Here is an 18,005-nt window from a genome sequence, read left to right as displayed (position 1 = left end):
CAAGGTGGTTAAGCACTGGAATAAATTGCCTAGGGTGGTTGTGGAATCTCCATCATTGGAGATTTTTAAGAGCAGGTTAGACAAACACCTGGAAGGGATGGTCTAGATAATACTTAGTCCTGCTATGAGTGCAGAGGACTGGAGTAGATGACCTCTTGAGGTCCCTCCAGTCCTACAATTCTATGATTCTTTGTTAGATTTGGGTATTAATAAAAGGTGTATTAAGAAAGATCAAAGGCAGGGGTGGGACCATTGCCCCGAGCTGGAGCACAGATTAGCAGTGATGGAAGCTGTGCCCATGAGGAATGAGTTGTGAGGAGAGATTCTGAGAAGGAACAGGACCAGCTCTGGGTAGGATGGGGTCCTAACTGGCCCTAGTGCTCCCTTCACTCAAGTAAAAAGAAAAGGAGGACTTGTGGCACCTTAGAGACTAACCAATTTATTTGAGCGTAAGCTTTCATGAGCTACAGCTCACTTCATGGGATGCCTCACCCAGGTAGTAACTGATTAATAATAAACAGCAGCTGCTGCAAGGGTTGGGGTTCTGAGCCCTTCCAGAACTGAGTTTGGCTGTGGGCTACAGCTCTTCCCACTGCTGCCAGCACCACCCCGGCTCTCCCCTGACAAGCACAGCTGGAAGCTAATGCAGTGAGCTCCCCTTCCCCTACCTGCTCACAGCTCCTTCCTCTCCCGGGCTGCTCCTTGGGGCTGGGTGCAGGCTACCTGCCTTGCCTGGAGAGCTCGGAAACACCCCCCGCCCGCCACACACAGCTAGAAAGGCGGGGGGGGGGGGTGATGGTCAGTGGCAGGGGCGGGGGAGCGAGCGGGCTGGGATGCTCCAGATGCGATGCAGGGCGGAGGAGGCGGTGGGCAGACGGCACTGGGTGGAGGCGGGTGTTATACCATCGCTCCGGGAAAGGCTGAGCAGTTGCAAATTCTCCTCCGCCGCGTGGGTAGCAGGGAGCGTCCCATCCCCTGCAGCCGGGAACCGGGCAGCAGCTGACAGAGAGAGGATAAGGCGCCCCTTACCCCTGCCCTCCTTGCACCCTCCGTCCCCTGCCTGCCTGCGCCGCCGCCGGGCGCCTGCAGCTTCTCGGCTCCAGTGCAACAGGGCGGACGGTGGCAGCCCACGGGGATCCGCTCAGAGCCCAGCCGAGACCCAGCGACCCTGCCCCTCTCGCATCAGCACACGCAGAGCCCTGGGTGAGTAGTGGGGGCGCCTGCTCTTCCGGGGAGCCCAGGAACCATTCTTCCCCTTCCCCCTTGTATCTGTGTGGAGCTGGAAGGTGTATGAGGCTGCAGGTCAGATGTGCTTGGGCTGGTCTCGGTGATAGCTGAGAGGTTTGCAGAGCTGGGATCCTAGCAAGGGGAGGGATTTCTGAAAGGTGGCCGTCTGGGGGTCTTTCGTTCTCCTTACTGCACCTAAACGATCCCACACCACCACCTTTTTGGGGCAGGGGGAACTTGTCTGATCTAGCAAAGTTGGCATCTCTTTTAGCACCTTCTAGCAAACCCCTGTATATTTATAGGACATGCAAAGCCAAAGATCAAATGAGGGATTTGTGAGTGGTCATTTGTTGTTTTGTGAAAGTGATTTAAAAATCCATACTTCTTTCTTATCCCTTCCCCCCCAGGCTGCACAGAGTCATGACCGCTGAAAAGACTATTCCCATAATTAATGGCAAGCCAGAAGATACTTTGGACCCTGAAGCCTCAAGTACCAACCTGGTCCACAGCAATGATAAGAAAGTGCACGAAAGAGGCCACTGGAACAATAAGGTTGAATTTGTGCTTTCTGTGGCAGGGGAGATTATTGGGTTGGGAAATGTGTGGAGATTCCCATATCTTTGCTACAAGAATGGAGGAGGTAAGATGGCATCACATGTAGATTCACAGCTCACCATAAACACATGGTAAATAAACAGTAAACAAATGCTTTGAGGTGTCTTCTTGCATTGGTTGTAAAAATGGGTGTTTATAAGAGGAATTCAGTGCTCACGCCGCTATGGAAGCATTAAGGATTGTGTGGCTGTGTAAAATTATGGAATATTTTACTTATTTTTTTGGAAAATGTTTTGCAATTTCCTTTTGCAAGTTTTTTGCATCTAAGAAATGTCATGTTTTTGTGAAGACAGTAATGCACTTACAAAATCTTGTGAAATTAAGTGGAAACCACATTGTACAAAAATGGCCAATGTGACTCAAAACTATTTGCACCCAAATGGTCCCATTTTAGTACAAACATCTCATGAAAAAGAGACTAGTACACTACTAAAATGGGACTACATACTATATGTTTTTGTGCATATAAACATATACACATGCTTATTCTCCCAAAAACTAAACAAAACAAGAACAAAAAAAAATCCTATTAGGAAAAGCTACAATATAAAGTAATTGTTTATTTTCCAAAACAAGGTACTTAGCAAAGTACAATTGGTTTTTGGTTTTTTTTTTCTAATGGTTTAATGGCTACATGGCAATCAAGGACTGAACTTCTAGGAGGATTGTTTTCTTATCATACCTGCATCATTGGTTTCTCCTGTGTTAAATCAGAGTCCCTTTAAATCAATTGCACCCAAGTTTGTTCACTTATTTTCTTCCCAGATAGGGTAGGAAAGGACGTTGAATTTGTTAGTTGCAGAAAGGATACTAGTCACTTTATTAAATATTAGAAATAACATTAGATACATGAAGCTGTGGAAGACAATAATAGAATGTAACTTAAGGGAGAAAAGCACAAGTTCAGGTTATGCATATTTTAGGTATTATTTATAGCTTGTATGAAACACATAGGATATAATACAGTTATGAATAAACACTAAGCCTGTGATATAGCTACCAGTGGAACAAAGATTAATCAAAATAAAAAGTAGTTTAGGAATATGGTCAGCTGGATACAGACACTCTTCCAATTCAGGCCTAAAACAGTAGTAGAAGCAGATAGCTTAGGAAGAAAGCAATATGCTTGGTAGCTGATATGTACACATGCATAAAAAGACCTATTCATCAGTAGGTTTTCTCTGCCAACAATGCCAAATTTATCTCCATTGTCACTCCACTGAGTAACACCAGGGATAATCCTGACCCATTTTTGTTTGGTATATTTCTAAAGACTACTCTGCAGTATAGGTATGTTGGCTTTATAATGTGGCTTTAGTTCCTTTTATTCCTGCACTTTGGCAAAAATGAGATAAAAATAACTCTGCTGTTCTTAAGATGGTGCATGTTGATTTCTGGTAGTGCTTTTATTATATAAAGATAACAATCTGGGCATGAAATGCAGAACATATTTGATGCTGATTTGTAAGAATTGTCCCAAGGGTTTTTCTGAGAAGGTGGAAGAAAACTTTGAGATATAACATTTTGAACACACACATATTCCCGTGGTACCCTTTATATACTTGTTACTTACATGTGTAGTATATCTGCATATTCTAGCTAGACAAAATGTGAAATTGCCATTTTCACAAATGTTAGCTTCACATTGAAAATACTTCAGTCGTGTTTGCTGTGTAATTAGATGGAAACACATTTAAAACAAATAATAAACTCCAGCATCCTGAAGACAGAATGTAATGAAAAAATTTGACAAAATCCTGGCACCATTGATGCCAATGGCAACATTTTGTTACCTTCAGTGGGGCCAGGATTTCACCCAATCTGCTCTCAGCTCTTTGTGCAACCCCACTGAGCGTAGGTGCGATGCTGGAACTGAGATCAAAATTTGGTTTGTTTTATACATGCATCTATGTGTAAAATGCAGGTCAGGATTTGTGAAAGAGCAGTTTTAATTATCTCAGTTTGTTTATAAGCATGGGAATGTGGCTTATTGGTGATAGTTGATTGTCCAGTAAGATAAATTGCCTTTTATAATTTTAGATGTTATTGTTTAGTTGGCTGACTGATAGTTTATGTGGAGAGTAGAAAGCATGGTTCTTCTTTCAGTTACACTGGTGTAAATCTCTTGAAGTCAGTGGATTCAGATCAGCATAAAACTGGTGTAAGTGAGAGGAGAATCAGTCCCAGAGAGTCAAATCTCACACTCCTGACTTAAACAGGTACTTATGTTAAAGTCATCAGGACCATACATTCGAGTAGGCCAAGCAGGATTTGACCAGATCAGCAAGTCTCAAACTGTGGAGGTTTTACTGGAGGGATCTGCAGAACTAAGTATTTGGAGAAACCATGCATTAGAGGTTGGGAGAGGCAATGGTCCCTGAAGAGACCTCTCTTTAGTTATGGGTCTGCAGACTGAAATTGCAGGTCCACATGATGCCATGCTATACTTCTGAAAAGCAAGCATACTTTGTTTTATCTCCTGTTCTAGATCCAAGTGAGTGAAACATAATTCAACATTATAATTTCCTCTGCTTTTTTTATGATTAAAACACAGAATCTCTGGTTATTTATACAACTAAAAAGTTGTCCTGAAACAAATTTCAGAAACATTGGTTGGCTGTGAAGATTGAGAAAGTAAGCACATATTATTGAAGACACAGTCTAAAAAGGCTAGTCAGTAAAGATACTTGCATTTTCAGAGAGCTGGTTCAGGGAGATGCCATTGCCACTAAAGCTCTGCAGTGTGTAGGAGAGGTGGAGTAGTGCGTGCTGTGGGTGGCAATATTTTAAAATACATACTGAATTAAAAAAGGGAATGTGACTGTGAATTTAACTTTGTCACTTTGAAATGGACCTCGTGCTGGTTTAATTATTTCATTTAGTCTTAAATGAAGCTCCAATTAAAGTATGCCAGGGTTGTATGTTCAGGAACCTCAGGCAATATGCTTTGAGACCTGGATTCTGCTATTCGAACTCATGGTGAGTAGTGCCTTATTCTGCCAGTAGCCCTCCTGAAGTCAATGGGACTTTTCACAACCACTATGCCATGTGAGTAAAGGTGGCAGAAAATTAGGTCCTTTGAGCATTAGTTCACCTGGTTTGAATATAAATCGTCTGATCCATCACTGTGTTTATTAGCCATCTGTGGTATCTCTTCCTCCTCCAGATGTATTTCCTTCTTCCCTTGCTTGGGTCTAAACCTGCGGTCTTTGTGTGCTATAACTCACCCCTGGACTCATTAGCAGAGTAGTGTGCTGGATGGAGCTCTTTTTCTGTGTCTTCTCTTCTCACTTGCTCTCTTTCAAGTGAAAAAGCTTCATCTTGTTTTTAGCTACATGGGTTCTGGTCTCGATAAAATCCATGGGGATTGGACCAAATGCAACTGAGATCAGAATTTGACCTAACACAGTTATCCTTTCTCACCTCTGTTAATGTATGTTAATGTATAACCCATTCTGATAATATTTATCACTCCATTTTTGCAGGTGTTGAATGTAAATATTTTTCAATATGACTAAACATTAAAGGAGTGTTTGTTTTCAAATTTTAAATTACAGTAGTGTACTATTTCTGCTATACCTTAATCAATAAAGGAAAGAATGGTATTTACTACTGTACAACTCTTTGGCACTTACTGTACTTATATATTACATATTTTGTATTTAATTTTTCCCGTGGGAAGCTCAGAAAGTGCATGGATGCTTTGTTATTTTTCTAGTGTGTGAAGTTAAAAATTTTTAATTTCTGGTGTATATTTTCTTCTGATCAAAGGCTAAATCCTGTAAATAGTCCCATTGGTTCTCTGTCTGTCTATATGATTCTCACCATCATAGTACCCAGTGCCTCACAATTCCTAATGGATTTTATCTTCACAATTAACCTGTGAGGCAGGGAAGTATTATTCCCATTTTAAAGATGGAGGGAGAACTGAGGCACAAGGTGGATAAGTGACTTGCCCATGATCATAAAAGAAGTGTGAGGCGAAGCTGGAAACTGGATGCAGGTGTCTTGTCCTCTGGACAATACTGTAGGAGTAAAGTGAATAGACCGACCCATAGAAATTAAGTTTCAGAATTTAGGGCCTGACCCTTTCTCCCATGTGTTGTGCTTCCTCCATTGGCTTCAGTGGTACTACTCAAGGGAGTTAGGGTTTGTAGGATCCTTTCTTTGTTAAGGAAAGCAAATTTTTCATTTTTCTTTCAAGGATCTTTGTTTTCTCTAACCAGCTCCCCATTGATGTTTGCTTGTAGGTGCTTTCCTCATTCCATATGTGGTTTTCTTTATTTGCTGTGGAATACCAGTATTTTTCCTGGAGACTGCCCTGGGACAGTTTACTAGTGAAGGAGGTATTACATGTTGGAGAAAAGTTTGCCCGCTGTTTGAAGGTAACAACCAGTTCTTTGTTCTTTTTTTTTTTTTTTTTAATGCATGATATGTTTCAGCAAAAATAATGTTAAGATATGCAGAAAAAAGTATGGTCTTGGTTTGAAAAGCAAACGGTTTCTGTAATTAATTTCTTTTCTTTATTTTTTTTTCTCCAGGTATTGGATATGCTACCCAAGTTATTGAAGCACATTTAAATGTTTATTACATCATCATTTTAGCATGGGCTATCTTCTATCTATTTAACTGCTTTACCACAGAGCTCCCTTGGGCCACTTGTGGACATGAATGGAATACAGGTATGTCCCCAGCAAACTTAATAGCTATAGAAATACTTGCAAGTACTTGATTGCTAAATTAAACTGTAGGGGCCAAATTTTTTGCTGGTAGAAATTGGCTTAGTTCCATTGAAATCAATGGACATGTGAAAATCACACAGCAGAGAATTTGGCCCACAACATTTACCAGCGTTTCCTGAAGAGTCCTGGTGTAGAACCTTGCTCATGCTTTTGTGGTGGCTTGTTTTTGTTTGTTTTTTTTCTCAACATTGTATAGACATTTGTTCTTGTCAAAATGTAATGATACTGTACAGGATCAGAAGCCCTAGGCTTTTCTTAATTCTGAAAGATGCTATGGGCTAAATCTTGGGATCGCGACTCAGGACCGTATCGTACTTTCACTTTTTTACACTCGGAGAATTCAGCTTAAAAACTGATGGCACAATATGGCTCTCAGTTTTTCATCAGTCCTTAATCAGACAAACCCCCAGTGAAACCAGTGTGTGTCTTGCCTGCTTAAATACTGAGGGAAAAATTGAGTAAGGATCTTTGTATCTGAACTTTTTATTCAGAGATCTATAACTTTGTTGCATTGTATTTTCTGACTGTACCTGGGCCCACTCCTGCAAACCCTTAGCTGCACAAATAGGACTATTTGTGTGATTGACTGCTGTTGTGTGAGTGAGGGTTTGCAGGATAGGGCCCTGTATTTGGAAGGTTTATCCTAACATGGATATTCCTTTATCAATCTGAATGTTTAAGTACTGCGTTTCACTTGAAATGAAGATCATAATGGTTAGTGGAACTGAATGCCCACTAATACTTTCATCCTCTTGTACAGTGTATTGGTTGTAGTTTTCATGCCATTGATTTTTTTCCCATTCCACCCCTTATATTACTGTTTGCCCTCACCCTATCCTCACACCCTACTGTGGCTTTATGGCTTTGACTCACTTCCACTGGGCCCAATCCTGCATTCCATTCACACCCAAAACACACTCTGAAGTCCATTTGGATGTGTTAAGAATCCGGGATCAGGCTGACTGGTGGTGGTAGGCTTCAGTGTCGTTTTTCTCCTCCATGCAGTGACACCTAGCCAGTATTGATCATTGTTCGAATAGTATGTGTCAACTCAATAATGCTGAGATGCTTTGATCTCGTCATCTTTTTTCCCCCTAACAGGGCACCAGAGAGTAAATTTCTCACTTGCCACGTTAAGGCCAGTGGACATATGTTGCTTGCAGAAAGTGATTCCTGAGCCAACTGTTGGCATTGGGATTTGAACCTTAGTTAGCCAGCTGGAGCTGGCTGTATGTTTTAACTCCCTAGCAATCACACCAATTCAAAGCTTCTTCTGCCTCAAACACTGCATTGGCTCTTGCAATTGTAGCTTTTCATTCAAAAAGTACAGTAGGTAAATGTAACATGCTGTGCAGGAATATCTTCCTGGGATAAGTCTGTGTGATTCAACGACCAAAGTACACTGTAACAGAACTGACAATTCCATACTATTTTCAAATGCCGGGGAAGCCTTTGTTTGCTAAGGGTCAGTTCAGTTAGACTGGTGGCATTACATGATGAAAAATACTCTAAGCAGACAAGTATATTGCAGATATCATAGCAAACTTTTTTTTGTTCTTTTATAGAAAATTGTGTGGAATTTCAGAAACTTAATATGAGCAACTGCAGTCAACTCTTTTTACAAAATGCCACGTCTCCAGTCATGGAATTCTGGGAGTAAGTGTACATAAACTTTCCTTTCCATTCAAGTATTGATTACCTTCCAGTATTTTTGACCATGCACAGCTAAGTCTGACTCCTGCAGCCATAGGTGCTGGTGCTGAGGGTGTGGCAGCATCCCCTGGCTTGAAGTGGTTGCCATTATGTACAGGGTTTACAGTTTGATTCAATGTCTCTCAGCACCCCCACTATACAAATTGTTCCAGCACGCCTGCCTGCAGCCCTTAGCGATGTGAAAAGCTCAACTGGAAACTGTTCTCACATATAGCAAGAAGGTCAGAGTAAGAGTTTAACTTGCTATAGGATAATGGAAAGGAGACTTTCTGTTCTGTGAATAACATTTTCTGTTTCCTATGGAGACATTATTTTGACATAGGGCTCAATCCTGCGCCTCGACAGTGCATGGGAGTTTTGCCACTGACTTCAGAGAGAGATTTGCTAGAAGATGGGGGAGAGAGCTGGTGATTTAAAATATTTGTTATCTAGTTCTTCAGCGCATCTTTTTCTTGTAAGAGATGCCCAGTTTACATTATTTGAGATAACTGCTACAAGCTTTTCATAAAGGCAAAGTTGCAATGGTCTGTTAACATACTACACCATACATTACTTGTTCATGAACTGGTTAATATTCTAAGAACCTGGCTAGAGATTCTGTCTTGCCAGCTAGGGAGCCCTCCTCCTCTGAGTATGCTAGGGAGGATGATTGAATTTCTAAATATCTATCCTCTTTTTGGTGCTTCTCTTGTGTAGGTACTTGGTGTAAAAGCTTTCTCATTACCAGGACACTCCCTGTTTTACTATATCACAATCTCATGGGAAGAATCCTCACATTTTTCCAGTAATGTGCAATACAGAATCTAGCTGATAACAATAAAAAAATAAATTAATGTGTGGCTCTACTTAAAATGCAGATCCTTTACCGGAGCATTAAGTAAGCGGGTCAGGGGATCTCTAGGAAGCTGGCATGACAATTGGTATTTTAGCTATTGTCTTTCATTATTTTACAATGAAGAGTCTTACGATTATTTACTCATCCCTAATAATAATAGGAATGGTTTGAGTGTCTTGTATCTCCATGATTCTGATTTACTAGCTAACATAGTGATAGTGAATATTTATTGACAAACTGAAGGCTTCTTTTAGTGATTTTTTTTACTTTGAATTGTATTAAATTGATTATTTTTCAGTAATGGTAAATTTAACAAAGGGTATATATAACTGTACATTTGTTCTGTGGAAGACAGTGTACATGCAAAGGACATGCAAAGATTGAAAGCATTGTTTTTAAAACAATGTCACTATTTAACATTACTAAGTATTTTAATGGCACATTCTAATCACAGTAATCTGCAGACAGGACCTTATTCTGAAGCTGTTCAATGTATGGAGTCTTAATCACAGCACTTAGACATGGAAAATACTTATTAGGCCATGTATTAGGACCAGCTCCCAAGGGAGAGCTCTGCATTGACATAATTTACTTTCATGTCAGCATGTGCCATTGTCTTTAGCTTGGGCTCAATTAGCCACACCATGGTAAATTATCTGAGCTTTCCATGGCAGGGGCTATTGTCTAAGTATGTGGTATTTGTCGTAGAGGTTCATTTCAATTGCTGAATATGATTACTGCACCCTTGAAGTACCACAGTCACATCAGTACAAATACACCTGCCCCCGACTTATTGTCAAGGCAGGTGGAATGTGAAACTGAGAAGTATTGCAGGCTGAGAGAGGGGGCATGGAGGATACATACAGGAGGATCGTCCATACAGGACATAGTGGAAATAATACCAGCCAAGCTGTGAAAGGACGGTTCATCTGTTGGACACCCTGACCAGAGATACAGTGGCCATCCTTCAAAACTATTCTTTGATAATTAGATCTCCTTGCCACAGTGCTTGAGTAATTCTCCATGCTTTCAAGAGTTTATTTAAGAAAAGATGAGTAGTCTTTTCTACTAGAATCTCACTAATCCGCCTACTTTATACTGTATGTCAAAATACAGCCACCTACCCACTTCTCAGGAAAGATTTCATAGTAGAGTAGTGGGGAGAAGTCTTGACTTCATTATTTTTGCAAACAGCATTATGGTACATTTACTAGTAGTGTAGGATAATTAAAAGTAAGTTGTTGTACAACTATCTTAATAAATCAATAAAGTATGATTTGTGATACCTTTGCCTTGTTTTTCCATTTGCTTGTTCATTAATTTCAAAGTTCAGCAATGCACAATGGGTCACTCAATTATCAATACAAATTGGCAAGTTTTGTTATATCAGTATAAAAGGCCTTAAAACAGATTTATGGCTTATATCCCTGTGGTTACATTTTGTTATGAAACGCCCTGCTTTGGACTGCCTAAAGACAGTGCTCCCTTGCTAATATGACAAAAATGCAGACATTGTTATTCTATTCTTTGCCTCCTAAACATAAAGATAAATATGATAATACAGTTTAACATGGACCTGAGTCACAATGGATTTTGAATATTCTGAAGTTTGGAGAGATTTGGGTCTGTGGCTTTAGGTGAGAGTTAGAGGCCAATTATGAAATTGGAAGGGGTGCATATAAGTTTAACTGCATGCTCAAAAGTTTTTAAAGCACAAACATATGACAGCATAATTAAAATATTATTTTAGAAGAAGGTTCCTAATTACCTAGTCTCCCTACTGTAGTAAACCCATACTTGATTTGTGACATCAGATAAACTGTTCCAAAGTAACCTCCATGCTTTCTGTGAGCATACCACGTCTGTTAAGTAACCTTTTTGTTATTTCTCTAGAGCTGCTTTTCCTCTGTTGTGGTGTGTAGATAAGCTGCTGATAATGCTAACAGTTTACTAGCCAAAAGAGCTTAATAAAATTAAACTGTTACATGTTTTCCCTGGCCAAGTAAAACTGATGTGGCATAGCTTTCTCTGTTGGAGTCTGAACAGGCTATAATCCTGCTGAGGAAGATGTTTGTCTAGTTAAAATTTAAGTAGATGAAGCATTGCATGGTTTCAGAAGTTAGCAGAGACATGATCCGGAACTGGGTAAAAAATAAACCAACCAACAAATTTAGGAATATATTTGTTTAAAAAACCCCAAAGAACTGTGGTTATTTTCTAATGGCTGGACTGTTATTAGATTTAGAATGACCAGATGATTACAGTTCCGTTATGTGCTTTGTGTCTCAGGCATTTAATTACATGCATATAGAATGACCTAGTGATCTATAAATTCAAAATTGCAGTGCAGTTTGCAAAGAGAATAGTAGTTAATAAGTAGTAAATCCATTACAAGTTTAGTGAAATTGTACAGATAGGTGTCTTGTGACTCATACCAGAAATTTAATTGTACTTAACCAGAGGTCTTGTTTACACAGTACTGATTTGCTTTGTAAATATTAGACTATCTTGTGCTTGTAAAAGGAGTTGTCTAGATTGCTCGGGGGCTGTAGTGCTGCTCTGAACAGCTACAGCATGGGTAAATCACTGGCTTTTTGTTCTGTGTTTGCACAACATCTAGCACAGTGAGGTCCTGGTCCATGTTGGGAGCTCCTAGTTGCTGTCGCAATACAAATAATAAATATACGTTGGCTCATCCAAATGCTTCATTGTATTCTGGAGACGCCACCTCTTGGAATGAGGGTTGTTCAGTCTATAATCATCCAGTCCGGATTTAGACTGTCAACAAGGGTGTCAAATAATATTCACAATGATGCTGCTTTCTTGCCGTGTGCATTTCCAACTCATGTAGAGTCGCTATCAGCTGGGAACTTAAGTCTATACTGACTCAGGCTGGTTTCAAAGTAGAACTTTAGAAGATAGAGATTCCTTATCCAGATACCGTCTCCTAAACAATCCAATCCTCTCTTTTTAAATAGCTAATAATCTGCAGGACCTTTTTCAATAAGACAGTAAGAAGCAGGTTTTCTGTGCTCCGCCTCTCTCCTATGGAGTTTGATCCTGTGCCCATTCAAGTCAATGGGAAAACTCCCATTACCTTTAATGGTGCAGGGTCAAGCTGTGTTCAGCACATGTGATTTTCCAAGAGAAGGAATTAGGGTGTTCGTGGAGCAGCATGCAAAGGGAAGTAGACAAATGTATAGATGTGGGGGAGAGAGAAAACAGAGATAAGTACAATTTTCAACTCACAGGCAGATGCTTCAGTGGTCATCCTTAAAAAAACTATCCTTTGATAGGTAGATCTCCTTACCACAATGTTTTTGTTGTTCTCTATAATAACAAGGGTTTATGTAAGAAAAAAATTATCCGGCTTGAAAAGTTACAGTATTAGAGATTCATATTTGCATAATGCTGTATATTTCTCAAGTTACTGTTATGGGTCTAAGATACTTAAGCTAAAAATATTCAAGCTAATATTTATAAAGGGTACACAAGTTGCTATATATTGAAGAGCAGAACATAGCTGCATCAGATATCAGCGGATATTAGTAACAGGGGCTGAAGTTGGACTTGGCTTTGAATAGGTGTAACAAATATACCATGTGCACAAGAATCCTAGGGAGTATTTGTGCTTTGGATACTTGGGAGTGCTGGGGAAGGCTTTGCTTCTGATTTTGCAAAGAAGACACCCATCCATATCAGAAGCCTGGATCTTTGTTAGATAGCACATGGCTTTGAGGCTGAAAATGGATAGGAAGCTTCAGTGGGTTTGAGAATGGCAAATACAGCCTTGGGCATTCCCAGATCTCCTGCTTCAGAGCCCAGGAGTAACTCCATCTAACTGTATTGGTGATAGAGGGAATACCCAGCAGTGGAATGGGAAGGAAACATTCCAGTAGTAGCTCTGACTCACACTGTGATGAAGTTAACCTCTCCCAGAGTTGAGCATAAACCCTGTGTCTGCCCACCATTCTGTCAGGTACAGACTCTCTACTTCTGATAGTGACGGTGGTGGCAATGGTGGGGGAGATCTGCTTTGTGTAACTCAGTGTAGCACCCTGTTCCCCTCTGGTGGTGGGTGGGACACAGAGAGAGGTCTCTCTGCTCAGGCAGTAGAGGCTTTTGCTTTTAGAACCACAGGTCTCAGGTTCAGTCCCTGCTGATGATGATCCATGCTGTGATGTGGCATTAAACTTCAAAGGACTGTGCGAGTTAATATCTTTGGCTTGTGAGCCAGTAACTGATTGCTGCTTATCTATGTTCACATAGCCAGGAGGGTGTGATCCTGCTGGAGATGTAGCAGGCCAGGCAGTGGAGAAATGACTCTGAATCTGGGAGCTTTGATCTTATGTCCCCTTTTCTGCTAGGCCAAGGGTGACCATCCCTGGTATTGATTTTGAGGTTTCACCTGCATTTGTAGGTTTCTCGCTGTAACTTTGACCAAGGAGGTCAGAGCTGCAGCACTGGGAGAGTCTAGGAGCTTGAGGAGGGCTTTATATTCTCACCATTTTGAAGTACTTTGTGAACCATGGCCTAGATAATGCCGCGATATGTTTTACATGTCATCAGAATTGGCATTCCTCCAAGCTGGGTAGTTGACTCAGTCCAAATTCAGGGACCTGATCCCCATTAAACTCCAGCGTTGGGCTGTGACAGATGTTCGGAGCATGTCCAGTTTACTTTGAAGCGTAGGTGTTTCTTTCAAAGGGTTAGGTATCCCAGTCAAGGTGCTCCAGAGAGAACTTGTTTTCTTACATCTCTGAGGTAGTGACATGTGGGGTTTCTGGCATCTGCTCTTCATCCATTTGGATGCTCATGCTGGTAAAGGTTCAGGTAGTAATAGAGGTGAAAGGCCCACAGGAGACACTGGATCAGCCTGGAAGGATGGAGCAGGTGAGATTCAGAAACTGAGAGGGGATTCAGTTTGCTTCTTCAATCCCTGCAGGCCAGGAAATCTTCTTGCAAATATATGGGAGAGTCCAGGGAGCCTATGGGTACCATTTCCACTGCTCCTGTCTGTTACCATGGTCTGGAACTAGAGCTTCAGGGCCCTGGGAAGAGGGCTGTGCAGACAAGTCCTGTGGTACTGAGGTTGATTCCACCTCAATAGTTTCCTTTATTGGCTGAGTAACAACCCAGACCTGAGCCAAAGAAGGCCTGGTTGTTAGCCTGTCATTCTCTGGAGGGGGTGGCACATCCTCAGCATTTCCAAGTCAAGCCTAGTTAGAAAAAACCCTTTTTGTCAAAGGGAAAGAAAAGGAGCTGCTCTTGGTAAAAGTAAAAAAAAAACAAAAAAACTCCTCACAAAGTCAAAAAAAAAAGGCTTTTAATCCTATGAAAAGTCATTAACAAGTTTGGGCCTGATCGTGAGGTGCTGAGTACCCAGGGGCATTCAGCGCCTCTCAGGACTAGGACTAGCTAGCTGTGCATGTCTTGAGGAGAACATTATGCTGTGCCAGACTCACTAGTTTCTGTCCAGTTCACAGGAGGCCATTTGAAAATGGTCTTTTGTTTTGATTCACATGAGCTCTTCATCTGGTTTGATTACAACTGGAGATTACAGTCAGAAGTATTCACTGATTTGGGGTGCCCTATTTGAAGTGTCTATGATCTGATTCTTCTGAGTACTCAGCATTATTTAGCATTTTGTGTTCAGACACAGCTCTCATTCACTTCAGGTGCAGCTGTGAGTGCTCAGTACTCCTGCAAAGCAGACCCCAAGGTTTCAAGTTGGCACCCAGAAAATAAGAAACACACAATTGGTGACCACGTGTGAAAAGCTGGGTTTACGTGACTTGCCTAGCATCACACAGGAACACTCGGGCACAGGCAGGGATAGAATTCAGTTTCCCAGGAAAGCATTCAATTGTCTTGATCATAAGGCCATCATGTCTTTTGCTGCAATCCCCCTCCTCATTCACTTCACACCTTCCAACTCCTACCCCAAATGGAGCAGGCCATCCAACACTTTCCTTCACTGCATAGGCTGGGTTCATTCCCAGAGAAGGATGATACTGTGCACTGAAAGAGGCAGGGTTCTGTGGAAAAATGAGTAAAAACTTTTGGGTACTTGACTTTGCAACCTTGATGTTCTGTTAATATAGTGTTTTTATATGTAATTTCCTAGGCTTTTAAAAAAGCAAACTGAAAAAGCAGAAATTCCATCATGTGGCATCATATTGACTCCAACATGGTTCATCAGGAGGGGTGCAACCTTAAGATCCACACAAGACCTCTGCCTCTTGAGCTAATGGAGTAACTGATAGTGGATTGACTTCTTTATGTGGACCAGCACTAGATGGTGATGGGACACTTTGCCAGTGGGTTTCAGAGAGATTTGCTGACAGCAGAGGAGTGATAAGATTCAGCACTCTTGGCTTCCATTTCAGGCTCTGGTGGGGAGTGTGGTGTAGTGGGCACAGAGTTGTCTACCTATTACCCTCAAGTTTAATCCCTTTTGCTCCACCCCATCCAATTTGTCCCAGTCCTTTCTCTTACCCATCCCTGGCCCCTCATACCAGTCCCATTCTCCTTGCTTACCCAGTTCCAGTCTCCACTCCTCAAGCTTCTCATCCTAGTCTGCTTACCCAGTTAGTCCTAGTTTCCTCCTTAGGGTTCCCTATCCAAGTTCCAGTCTCTCCTGCCACCACTCCCAGTCTCCTTGTCTAGCCAGTCCCAGTGCTTTTCTTTTTGCTCCTCATCTGATCTGTCTCTCCCTTTCTCTCTGGTCTTTCCCTCGGGTCATTCCTTCTACCCTGCTCCCTTTCCCCCTTACTGGCTCTACATCCCAGGCTCCTATTCAATCTTAGTCTTCCTCCTATCCCCGCCCCATCTCCTTGTCCTAGGATCCCCCTCCCCTGGTTCCTTGTTGCAGTCTCTTGGCCCAGCCAATCCCAGTTCTCCCCCCACCCCACTCCCACGCAGCCTGGCTCCTCATCGGCTCTTTCTCTCTCCTCCTCCTCCCCCCGTTTCCTACCCGCATACTGTTTCCTAGTCCCAGTCACTTTGTCTAGCCCATCCCAGCCTCTCCTTCACTACACCCATCGTCTGCCCATCTCCTTGCCCAGCCAGAGCTGCAGCTTCTGCTACCCTCACTCCCAAGCCCCCAACTCACAGTCCCTCTCTCCCTCTCCTCAAGTCCCAGTCTCACCAGGCTTCCTGTCCCAATCCATTCCTTGCCCTCCCTCAGTAACATGTAGGAGCTGTGACAGGATGGAGCATGCTCAGTGAAGATAGAATCTTCAGCGATTTTAGCTGTTAAACTCTAAGAGGTCTCTATTGAGCATGTGTGAACATCAGTTTTTCAACCGCTTATAATTTGCCTAAATTGGAGTGGATTTTCACAAAGATGGCAAAAGGCACATCTCTGACACAAAGGCTCCCCACCTTGCCAAATTTTAACTCCCTGCTCCAAATCATGGAGTCGTCTTAAAAAAAAACAGATTTTTTTTTAACATTGCAAAGCAATTATATTTTCATGGCCTCTCTCTCGGAAATGTCTACACTGTTTTGACTGAAACATTCCAGAAAATCTTAGCCTGACTCAGACAGTGAGTGTGGAAAATTTCAATCCAAATGGTTAAAGTTTGGCAAAGGTATAAGCAAATGAAAACAGGGTCTTATAATAGGAAATTATGGGCAACCTAAATAATAGTTGGTGCTCCCGGACCTGCCTATAATACATAGAAATGCCAATTTCCAGGTATTGTTAGCACCTTGAACTCTTTGCTAGAGCAGAACAATCTATTGATACTTCATAAATCAGCAAATTTAGCTCCTTTTTCTGATTGCGATTGATTCACAGACTTTGAGTTGTACTTCTTTCTTATTTTTTCAAAACTATGTCACAAATACTTCATGCAATAATATTTCAGTCCAGATGTAGTTCAAAAATATTCACTTTGACTATTCATTCTTTGTAAGGCTAAGATTTTGTCCTGGGTATTTTTAGTAAAAGTCATGGTCAGGATGTGGGCATAAACAATAAATCTCAAAAGCTGGAGCCCCACCTCCTGAGACGGAAGCTGAGGAGGTCACATACTATTACAGAATCCATGACTGACTGGTAGCCTTAATTATTTGTAATCTCTGATTGGAATTCACAGTGCCTGGGTGGTTGCCATGACGAAGTATGGGGAAAGTTGTGCCTTTGATCTTGGCAAAAAATGTAAGTTTTTGACAACAAAGTTAAGTCACATGATGCCATATTTTAATAGAATTGTTTTATTTTCATTTGCAAGCAAAGTAAAGTGCTTGTGAGCATATAATTACTCAGTAATAATTCAATCACATGTAGATAGAGCAGAACAACAAAATAGTGATAAAACTGAGAATTTTAGAAACAACTGGCTAATGTTTTTTGTATTGATAAACTGTGATGGACATACCTAAATTATATGGCTTTCCACCTATCTCTCAATAGTATTACTGAGTGCCAGTTACTGCTGTGAACTGAACATACTGAGACTGAATATATCTCCTGTCTTCTCTAAACAGATCTTTAGACATCCTGACAAAAGGAATGTTCTTCAGAAGCAGTTTGTGTGCACCTAGGAAATTTTAAAGCAATCCTTGAAAGATCGGGGAATCACAAACCTTAACCCTCGCCACAACAAGATTTGGCTGATCAATAGCTCAGTCAAGGCTTGACCCACATCACAGTTAAGGCAATGGGAGTGTTTCCATTGACATCAGTGGGCATTGGATCAGTTCCATATAGGATTAGTATTATTTATATTACAGTAATACCTAGAGACCTCAACTAAGAGAAGGTCCCATTCTGCTTGGCGCTGCACAAACACATATGAAGAGATAGTCCCTACCCTTCTTATGCATCCTGATCATGTTCTTTCTAACATTTGCATCTCACCAAA

General features: G+C 41.4%; 1 protein-coding gene across 2 annotated transcripts in view; it reads left to right on the top strand.

The window, feature by feature from the left end:
- Positions 1–628: 628 nt before the first annotated feature.
- SLC6A11 (solute carrier family 6 member 11) overlaps positions 629–18,005 on the top strand; it is a 171,902-nt gene continuing 154,525 nt past the window's right edge. The window contains exons 1-5 of one of the 2 annotated variants that reach the window (XM_084634993.1): positions 629–648; positions 1,635–1,867; positions 6,093–6,227; positions 6,384–6,524; positions 8,150–8,240. In XM_084634993.1, coding sequence (XP_084491119.1) covers positions 644–648; positions 1,635–1,867; positions 6,093–6,227; positions 6,384–6,524; positions 8,150–8,240 — 605 coding nt within the window. In that variant the 5' untranslated portion in view covers positions 629–643. Of the gene's footprint in view, positions 649–843; positions 1,204–1,634; positions 1,868–6,092; positions 6,228–6,383; positions 6,525–8,149; positions 8,241–18,005 lie in introns of those variants that run through there. The other variant, XM_084634994.1, reaches the window with a different exon arrangement.

The sequence above is a fragment of the Lepidochelys olivacea genome (genome assembly GCF_965140295.1).
Source record: "Lepidochelys olivacea isolate rLepOli2 genome assembly, chromosome: 7".
NCBI classification, from domain to species: Eukaryota; Metazoa; Chordata; order Testudines; family Cheloniidae; genus Lepidochelys; species Lepidochelys olivacea.
The sequence above is the reverse complement of the archived record's forward strand: the minus strand, read 5'-3'. Positions and strand labels throughout refer to the sequence as shown.